General features: G+C 41.7%; 1 protein-coding gene across 1 annotated transcript; it reads left to right on the top strand.

Annotated features, from left to right (window-relative positions):
* The first annotated feature begins 31 nt into the window (after positions 1-31).
* sft2d2b (SFT2 domain containing 2b) lies at positions 32-9,054 on the top strand. Its single transcript, XM_030749771.1, has 8 exons — positions 32-100; positions 1,769-1,858; positions 1,961-2,046; positions 2,193-2,274; positions 3,401-3,436; positions 3,521-3,579; positions 3,699-3,728; positions 6,866-9,054. The coding sequence occupies exons 1-8, from the start codon at positions 32-34 to the stop codon at positions 6,900-6,902; spliced, it is 489 nt and encodes a 162-aa protein (XP_030605631.1). The 3' UTR covers positions 6,903-9,054.
* The last annotated feature ends 1,465 nt before the right edge of the window (positions 9,055-10,519 follow it).

The raw sequence follows: 10,519 nt of genomic DNA, 5'->3' as shown, positions 1-10,519 counted from the left end.
CATCGTCTTTGCTGCAGAAGAGGGGGAGTTCATGGATAAACTAAAGAAGGTTTTGAGCGGGCAGGATGATGGGAACGCGGATGGGAGCGGCATACTGGAGGTGAGCTTGGGTTTTAGCCTGTTAGCTGCCGGCTGTCTGAATTAACGAGTTAAAACAGGTGTGGCGGCAGAAACTGCAGGTAAAACTCAGCCAGGTGTGAACACACAGACTCGACAGTTATTTTTAGATCCAGTGTGAATATAAACTTTATGTGTATCCAGAATAAACCTTCGTTAAAGCGCTTTAAGTTAGAAAAGAGACGCCGCAGAGCCTGAGTGAGAACTGAACCTATTTAACCTTTACTTCAGTGTCTCAGGTATTCTGTGATGGAGATCACTACATGTGAGAGACACGACGAACAGGGACGTGTGATGTTTAATTCGGCCTACTTAGATAAAAATAAATGTTCGTGTAAAGTTCAGTTACTTTAGACGAAACTGCTTCAAACCTCTGCGCCAAACACAGCTGCCCTAGGATTAATAAAGCCAGCTAATTTGATAAAGTTGGATCAATTAATAATTAAGTCAGTTAATTTGATAAAGTTAAGTAATAACTTTTACAGTTGGAACTTTAGGAAGCCAATGTGTCAACAGCTTCCTCCTCAGTTTGGGGGCTTTTGTGTCTGTATTATTATAAATTGACATTTCATTGTAGTTAACAGGTCACATGAAGGCCGTTTATATCTGACAGATTTTTCTGCTCTTTCTCACCTGAACCAGGATTTTAAACACTATAAACACCTGTCAGCTGTTAAATAACAGGCTGAAAAGAGGTTTCACTGCATACACCTGGTTTCAGTGTCACTCTCCCCACATATTTATCCTTCATATTAATAGTCAGAAGGGTTAATATAGAGTCACTAAAGCTTTGGAAATCTAAATGTAATTGAATGCACCCCAAATTTAAAGCAGCTTTTATTCTTCTATTGTGTGGAGATGCTTTTGCTTCAGCTTTAAGCTTGTTGACTCTTTCTGGCTTTTTACCTGTGAAGGTGCAGCAGTGACTCCAGGCTCTGCCTGTTTGCTGTGAGCCAGCGAGGCTGCAGCTCCACCAGAAACTACAGCAGCACAGCATCGTCACTGCTGCGCGCTCCTCAGCCTTTCTGCTGAGAAACCAGAATCTTATAAAGTGTTTTAGAACACGTTTAACATCAGCGTGCGTCTGTTTTTACTCCTGTTACTGAAACACTTACACTGTTGAATCAACAACTAGTGACAGCTGGTCACTCAAGTTTTTTATTTTTATTGTTACCCCTGATTACAGTTCACAGATCAGTGGAGTATTTGCTACTCAACAAGAGTATTTTTGTGTGTTCTGGTGACTCAAGCAGTGTTTCTGGATCATCTCTGGATAGTTTTAATTTGGCCAAACATTGTAATTGAAGTGCGTGTTATTGAAAAGCTGTAGTAATAAATAATGTGTGTAATTTTTACAGTTTGCAGAAGCATCGAGTGCGCCAAATCGGAGACTTTGGTGACGAGTTTGAAGCGTATGCCCTAAACAAATGCTGAAACTACTAAAATTTAGTTAATAGAAGAGTAATAGATGTTAATTAGACCTTAATAACACAATAAAACAGCTGTGTAGCCTTTGTTTTCTTGCCTTTAACACAAAACAGCAACTTTAAGTTTTTAAGTTATGATGAAAAAAACTCCAAAAACAATATTTAGCTTTAAGTCAGAGCTGAGTTTAGCCTGTGACATGATGATGACGACATCGTTTCTGCAGAGAGCCAATCAGGCGTCGACTCTGGCCTGGGGCACGCGGGTGAAAGGCTTCGTGATCTGCTTCGTTTTAGGCGTCGTGTGCTCCATCCTGGTGAGTAAATGAGGCTCCTGCACCGTTTCTATGGCGAAGCCTGGTTGGTATCTGTAGGCTGTGTTTCCTGTGGTGACAGACTTCCTGTTTCTCTGTGATCAGGGCTCCTGCTTGTTGTGGGTCCCCGGCTTTGGTCTCGCTGTGTTCGCGGTCCTCTACAGTTTGGGAAACATCTGCGCTCTGTCCAGGTACCAACCAGACCCAACCTGAGACTACGTTACCCATCATCCGATGAGGGCCTGCGCTGACTTCACTGTGTTTTTATGAAGGGAAACATTGCCCTCTGGTGGTGGAAGTCAGATTATTGTGTGTCTAAACCCTTGATGTGTTTCAGCACCATGTTCCTGATGGGTCCGTGCCGGCAGCTGAGAACCATGTGGGCTAAAGAGCGAGTGCTCGCCACCGTCATCATGCTGGTGAGAACAGCCAAAGGGTTTCCATGGTTTTCTCCTCGTGTTCATTCAGTTCATGGTGACGGGAGAAACTGAAGGCGCACAGATGTTGGCACTGTTTCCAAAAACAGCAGAGGTCCAGTTTGGGTCGTGATACTAAAACCTCAAACCCGATGCTGATACCTGGGATGATACTCGATACCACGGGGGGAACTGCTCTGTGTGTTGTGTTCAGTAACCCCCCACACCCCGCGTGTCCACGCTGATTAAAGTGATGGCTCCAGGCTCTGCCAGAGCAAGATCTAGACTTTATGTTAAGGAAGTGAAACAAAGCTGAAAAGGTAGAAACTGAATCAGCGGTGAGCACAGCTGGAGACACAGTTCAGTCATTTTTCGTCCACATTTAAGCGTCTGTGTGCTTTGTCCTTCCTGATGCAACCCTGAAGGCAATCCGTGTTTCCATTAGGGCTGCAATGATTAGTCGACATTGTCGACAATAAAAACAGTTGACAATGAATTTAATTGTCGATAATAGTCGTTTTTATCGCTGATTTTTATTTTTTTAATTTTTTATAAACGGAGTGAGACGTCTTCCTGTCCGTCTATCTCTGATCTACGTTCAATCATGTGGCTACTGGTGAAGCTGCCAACTTTGTTTTACAGGAAAGGTTGGAAAAATGGACTGTTAGTTATTTCAGCAGCAAACCTGATTAAAGAATGTTTTTTACTACCACATTTAAATAACCTTATGCTAAATGTAAAAGCTGAAAGCTAAATAACTGCCATTTCATAATTATGTGATTCATAATCAGATTAGTTGACTAATTGTTTTAATAGTCGATGACTAATCGACTATCAAAATAGTCGTTGGTTGCAGCCCTCGTTTCCATGTGGACACACGGATCCCATCGGGGTTGCATCAGGAAGGGCGTCCAGCTAAAGATTTCACAATTAATTAATTTTCTCTAGAAAATGTCAAAAATATTGGTAGTTATTGTTTAAAGGTGAATTTCTCTCATAATTTGCCCAAACGTGATCCAAAACTCCAGCTCAGTGTAATGTGTTGGAGGCCGTGTGGTGCTGACGTCCCACAGGCAGCTGAAACCCACCTGTACTCTCCACCTGAGTGAACCTGTGCCTGTCTCTGCAGGTGTGCCTGGTGCTGACGCTCTGTGCTGCCTTCTGGGTGAGACGCACACTGTGCTGAAATGTCTGGATGCACTGAGTTGTGTTATTTTTGTGTTTGATTCGTGTTGTTTTGTCTCTGCAGTGGAAGAACAACGGCCTCGCTCTGCTCTTCTGTATCCTGCAGTTTCTGGCTTTCACCTGGTATAAAAGACACACACACACACACACACACACACACACACACACACACACACACACACACACACACACACACACACACACACGTTACTGTTACCTGACTGCTGCTGCTGTTTCCACAGGTACAGCCTCTCGTACATCCCATTCGCCAGGTAAGACAAACACATGAGCTCAGTGTGTGTTTTCCTCCACACATGCTGGTTTTAGTCTCAACACTGAAGTGTTTTAACCTTCAAGTTGTCTCATATTTCATTTTAATAATGTTTCCTGTGTGAATTTATTTTCCTGTGCAGTTTTTTGCAGCAGCCTGTGTTTCTGTGGAGAGTTTTATGAACATATGCACGTTTGTTGTTGTACGTTTGTTTTGAGTTGTACGTCTGCTCTTATTGTGGGTTTAAAGCACTGGGGCAATTTTCAATGATGCATTTTTGCTGGGATCCGACCTTTGTTTTGGCGGGTGACCTCCTGAGCAACCCCAGCAACGTTTCAGGTTCAAGTCCATTTATTTGTAGCTGCATTTAGACTCCGTCTGCGGTACGGGAGCCGTCCGTCCTCAGATAACAATCATAACGTAATGGAAAATAAATAATCCACACTTTATCATGTAGGCCATAAAAGCTGCAATTTGCTCTGATTCATGGCTGCTGGAACAAAATAGTTTTTATGACATGTTGTTCCTGAACTTTGGGATAATAAACTTCCTGAAACTCCTTATAGAAAGACTGTGAGTCATCAACTGGACGACTGTTAAACAGTTTGTTTATTTAACAACCACAGCAGCCTGGCCACCAGCCTGGTCGCTCCCTTCTGTGGGACGGCATCCCATTCTTCAAGCAGCCGTCGTCCAACACGTTTGGCACTTCAGACACCAGAGTTATTATAATTTTGGATTTAACATTATTTAGTTTTAGTTCATTCGTGCCTATAATAAATGTTCCCTGTGGGGACCCAGCTGAGCAGGCACAGGTACTGCTCAGTAACCCCCTGGTGTCCACAGGCCACTGGAGGGAAAACGTTCTGCTTTCCCAGCTGGCGAGTGGTTGCTAGGTGAAACTGGTCCCAAAGAGGTATTTGATGCTAAATCGATGACCTCTTTGTGATTGGGTTGGTTGCAAGCAGATTGCTGTGGCCGTCTGCAGTTTGCATGGAAGATGGCGACTTTTCTGCAAATACCGCACAAAACTGCAACCACTCAAGCTGTAGTGAAACAAGCTGAAGCAATGTGAAATGAAAATGGAGACAGTTGGCCTTCAAAGTAAAAGTTGTGCTCTTCCACATGTGTTGGTTCCAGCACACTTTACTTTGAAGGCCAACAATCTCCATTTAATTTCTCATTGCAGTTGCAGTAATTTGAAAAGTTGCAAATGGTCTTTGTCTACAGTTTCCATCTTCCCTGCAAACTATGGTGACAATTTTCAAAAATGTAGATTTTTGTCAGAGGTGTGTGCATCTACCTCCTTTTTTGACATCAGACGGCGCCGTTTTGCGGGCGTTTGATTGGCCAACATTTCTTCACAGTTATGGTTACATCATCACCTGTTGTTTTTTTGCATTTCCATGTGGATGGATATATTTTTTTGAATAAACTTGGGAAAAATCCCCATTGTAAAAAATACCAATGTATGTAACTTAAAATCAAGTGTTTCATGAAAGTTAGCTTATGTAGAGTCTCAGTGAAAGGAATCCAGGGCAGGAGTCTCAAACTCCCGGCTCGCGGGCTTATCACATACAAACAGATTAAAGAGGCAAAACCATATAATTTCTTTATCATTTATAGTGCTATAATCAAGGGTTACAGTGAGTGCACATGTCCGTAAGTTGTGCTCGCGGTATTTCAGCATTTAGCAAAAAATAAAGGAAGGAACATGTGACAGGTAATTTTAAATGCAATGTTTTTAAATGCTCAACAAATATCAGCAAACACACCAAGTGTCGTTGTGTAATTCAGATATTGTATGAAAACTGCTCAGCTTGCTGTACTGTGTTTACAGTACAGCTCTGTGTTGGTGCACAGAGGCTGTGTTCATGGTCAGAGTTACAGGTTACATCAGTGCAGCAGAGATGAGTTTGAATCAAAGCTGCTGATGCTGAGATTCATTCACTGAGTCCAACATTTCTACAACCTGCTACTTCTACGTTCTCTCTTTAAGTATGTATGTGTGTGAGGGCCACTGTTTTTATTTTATATAATATATATATATGGCCCTCCACTGAGATGACAGAACCAGCAGTGGCCCCCCCGGGTCATTTGAGTTTGAAACCACTGATCCAGGGTGACATGACTGCTATTGTTAGGGTCTCAAAGTCTTAAGGTTTGTTTCATATTTGACTGGGGTTACGAGGTTATTTGTCAAGTTCATGTTTGTGTTTTAGCATTTAAAAGGTATGTTTTCAGCTTATTAACTAAATGCAGGACACAGGCTGCATCCTGTTTTACAAACCAGGCTTATTTTCTGGATTGTGGACTCTGTAATTACCCATGGTTACCCATGGTTTGTTGTTAAGGTAGATTTAAATCCACTTACAATTATCATGTCACTACTAAAGGCAGCATAGGGGCTATTTTTTTTTTAGCAAGTTCAGGCCTTGTCCACATATCTCAGTCAAACCACTGATCCTTCAGGTCAGTCCTCTGCTTTCTGTGGTTTTTATTTTGTTAAAGCCGCTTTATAAATGAGCAGTCACTGCACACAGCTGTTATCACTGAGGCCAAGTGGAAGTAGTGGGAGAGATTCATACCTGCTCTTTACTGAGCCAAAGCAAAGAGCCAGTGTTTTATCCCAGAAATGTACTGGGAACAGTGTTTTTAACGGTAAGATGCTACAGGACAAGATTCAAGACGTCAGGATAGTCAGGATACTTAGACTGAGCCTTTGTGTGGAGCAGTGATTTCCAGTGTTCAGACATAGTTACAGTTTTAAGTAGGAATAACAGTGAAATGGGATGTTGTCGTCATGGATAATGATGACCTACGGGAATCGTATATGGAGAAAAGAGCGGCCCCAGGATGGACCCTTGTGGAACTCCAGATGTTGACACAGTCATCTAAGTTCATGTAATAACATGTTACCGTATCTGTCATAGAGCAAAGAAACTTTGCAGCTATGAGCCATAAAATAATAATTCCTGTGAAAAACAGCTCATCAATGTGGTGAAATATTATGTCATGATAAAGTTTAGTCATTAATTTTTACTGTGATAAACTGAATAACTAAAAGTTATTGATAAAGTGATAAACGCTGAGTATTTACAGCTCTGTATATATGATATATTTTTCTCTTTTTTTCAGAGACGCCATTATAAAACTATTTTCACTATGTGTATAGGAAGCCCCACCCACTTCTTCCCACCCCTCTGAGTCATCACCTGTCTGACCAATCAGGACACAGCACATACTGCTTGCTGTGGTGGTGACGGTTTGTATCCAGTCACCTCGTGGACTGTTACCTTTTTAAACCATTTAAAGCGCAGCTGCACAGTTCAGTGCCTGAATTTCTTTCATTGGTTTCTGCTGTTTATTCTCAGCAGTAAAGAAACACTGAAAAACCAGTTTATCACAGCATCTGCAAACAATTCTCAGAGCCAACACATTAATGCTTTAAACACTGAAATGTTCAGTTTGCTGTTTCCCTGAGTCCATTTTTTTCATCTGAAATTCATGAAAGAACTAAAGAATAGTTTTTTTAATCTAATATATAGTTGAATTTTTAAAGTCTTCTGTAGTTTGGTTGAGCAGTCCTGCTCTCCTGTCGGCTACTGTCTGCTCAAAAAAGACTTAAAGCCAAAATGAAATCTTTTTATTAAACAAAGTCAAACACTCAGTATGTTCTTACATCAGTTTAAAACTCTGTAATGCAGCTGCATTAGTGTGAGAGATAAACCGGGACTCATGTTTCTTTTCTGATTTTAATGATGAGTTTGACGTGTTACTGATGATTTTTTTGCCTTTTAGTCCTAAAATTTCAAGTTGAGGTTATTTAAAGAGCCAACAAGTACTGTTGGACAGCTGAGCACTGCAGTCGTTTGATTTTGTAGTTCCAGCTCATCAGATTCCCATCTTAGTTTTTCCATTTACAAAAAGACTATGAAGACATCTTTGAGTTTATACCAGCCAGCCACCAGGGGGCGATGGAGGGTTTTTTTTGTTTTAGTTGTACCTGCAAGAAAAATTCTAGTCTATGGAAGTTTGTTTCCTCCGCTGGAAAGAAAAAAAAACCCAGGCAGAGCTAACTCAAAATTTCAAGATGTGTGAAATTGTGACCTAAAATCAGCAAATTTTTTTCCCCGCCCGCCCCCACCCACAGTGGCAGAAACAAGCTTCCATACTGGCCACATCTGGAGCCGGGTGCATAAAACTCGTTGCTGCACATGAGCAGATGTGCTGCTGATCAATGTTCTGTGCACTTTTACTTTAGATCATGTTTCTACTTCTTCTTCTTCTTTCCTCCTCCTGAAACTCAACACACAGTGACGGTGCTCACGTGGTGTGCTTTTAATATTTTTTGTGGGATCACATCATTTTTATATCTAAACCTCCTCGGTCTTAAAGTTTCAGAACAAACATTTGCTGTTTTCTTCAGAGGAAAAAATAAATTTTTGTATTTTTTTTGTCTGCTTTTGAACTTCTTATTCTTTTCACATTTGTTTGCTTATTTTTGCTCATCAGACCTTCATTTCAATAATCATTTCATTTCAATGATCCTTTCTGCATCTTAGACTTCTTTAAGCAGGAGAACAATGGCTGCTTTCCTCGTCCACACTTTCATCCATTTCAGTAATTTTCTGAGTAATATCTGGGCCTGTTTAGCTGAAAACAGTCTTCAGAGACCAAGACAGCTTTTCCATTTACTTCAGCGTAGATGAGGAAAGGCCGTTTTCCTCTCTGACATTTTCCCAGATGTGTTATAGTCAGTTTCATTAAGATTTGTAGCTGCTGCTTTTGGGTTTCTCCACCAGAATTTAGTTTTCCTCATTTGTGTTGTGTAATAGTGGGTCCTTGTGTCTGTTTAACCACACTACGAAGCTGTGACTGAGTTAAATTTAGATTGTAGAAGCTGCTTTAAAGCCTGGTCATGAATTTCATGGGGACCTGCTCTGCTCTTCCATATTTACACCATCACGATACAAAGTCGGACACTCGTAATCAAAATGTCGTTGATGTGAGTGAAACATCTGGAAAAATAATGACTTTGAACCCGTAGGTCCAACAGTACAGCTCTGGATGCTGCCCCTCGGCAGGCTTCCAGGGGCTGACCAATAAGAATAAAGTGGGGGCCTGAAAGAGACGAGTGAGAGAGGCTTGTTTCTGAGGGGCCCAGTATAAAAGAAATGAGGTTTATTTTGAACTGTTAATCATGCAAAGCCACTCTAGGAGTCCCTGATTTAAATGAGCAGAATATAAGGCTCTGATATTTTCAGCTGAAACATTACACTCTGTTGTTGTTGTTGTTGTTGTTTTTGTGTGCCTGCACTGTAAAACTGTTCCTGATTTTTATCTCAATAAATGTTTGTATGTATTTAAGAAGCAGCATGTGTGAATATCATTAAGCTCAACATGAAAACTTCCCCTCATAAACTGATAAGGTGTGTGTGTGTGTGTGTGTGTGTGTGTGTGTGTGTGTGTGTGTGTGTGTGTGTGTGTGTGTGTGTGTGTGTGTTACCTGGCTCTGTGTACCTGCCTCCCCTTTTTATGCCGGTTAAGTCTCTAAAGCCTGTAATCTTCACCCTCCACCGCCGGCTGATTAAAACACGCACACACTGCCTTTTTTAGGCTGCGATCGCTCTTCAGATATCGGATGTCTTTTCAGATGTTCCTGCTTGGATCTGACCTATTCTCCATTACATGCTGATCTCAACAGCTTCTGCTGTTTTTCTTCAACACCGTCATATGACATTTAAACGTGCAGCAGAGAGGAGATTGGTCCAGTGACCAACTCGCTTTGTTTTGGGTGATTAATTAGTTGGTTAAATGAACAGCTGATGTCACGCTCTGGAAAATGGGTAACAAAACTGTTGAGAGAATATTCCGACCTTTGTTTTCCGAGCACATAACTGTGTCGTCTCCTGACGATGTAGACCCAATAACAGCGTGGATCAGCCTCAGTCCATTATCCATCAAAATAAGCAGGCTTTTCCCGATGTTCTGCATCATGCAGTATTTTCCCAGGCCAGATGAGGTAAGCTCTGAATGGGCCAGTGACTTCTGAATCTATTCCATAGCCTTCCTAGTTCCCAGAAGACCTCCAGAGTAAGGCGCCAAGGATTCATGCTTGTCAGATGGCTTCAGCTGGCTACTCTCTTCCCAGAGGAGTGGGCTGCTTTAGTACCAGCTTCCTGTGAATCAATGCACTATTCATTTAGTCCTATAATAACTTTACCTCCCCTCATGTCATTCAGCAGTATCTTTCATTCCTCCTGGTACTCTACTCGCCTCAAAGGTGAAAAAAGTCCAGCTCTGGTTATTTTGCCTGTTGTCACTGCAAGTTGCTGAATTTCACTGACCTACTGTTTGTGCTCACTACATTACTGCTAGTCCCCCCTTAAGTCCAGCTTCCTGAAACACCCCGAGGACTAAAAAAAAGTGTTTCACACTGTGCCTCTAGTCAGTTTTACCACCGAGGCCTACGAAGAGTTCCTGGCCTTCTCCGGTTTATCCTGACTGCACATTGAATAGTAGGGTTGGATCACTTTAGTTTGTGACATTCTGGAAGCCCTTTGGCTGGTCTCTTGGTTTCATGAACAGATGAGGGTTATAGTCAGTTGTTTGAGGCTGCTATTCTAGCCAACTCCTCCAAGTCTTCCTGTTTTATCTGTCGGTCATCAGCAAGTTATTACCAAGAAGATCATCATTAACTAACCAAGCATCAAACCAAAGTTTCACCGATCTGGGAACTCTGCAGTTGATCGGCTGCATTTAACTTTGTGGAAGCAACAGCAAATCTTT

This window comes from Archocentrus centrarchus, chromosome 2, assembly GCF_007364275.1.
Source record: "Archocentrus centrarchus isolate MPI-CPG fArcCen1 chromosome 2, fArcCen1, whole genome shotgun sequence".
Classification (NCBI taxonomy): domain Eukaryota; kingdom Metazoa; phylum Chordata; class Actinopteri; order Cichliformes; family Cichlidae; genus Archocentrus; species Archocentrus centrarchus.
The sequence above is the reverse complement of the archived record's forward strand: the minus strand, read 5'-3'. Positions and strand labels throughout refer to the sequence as shown.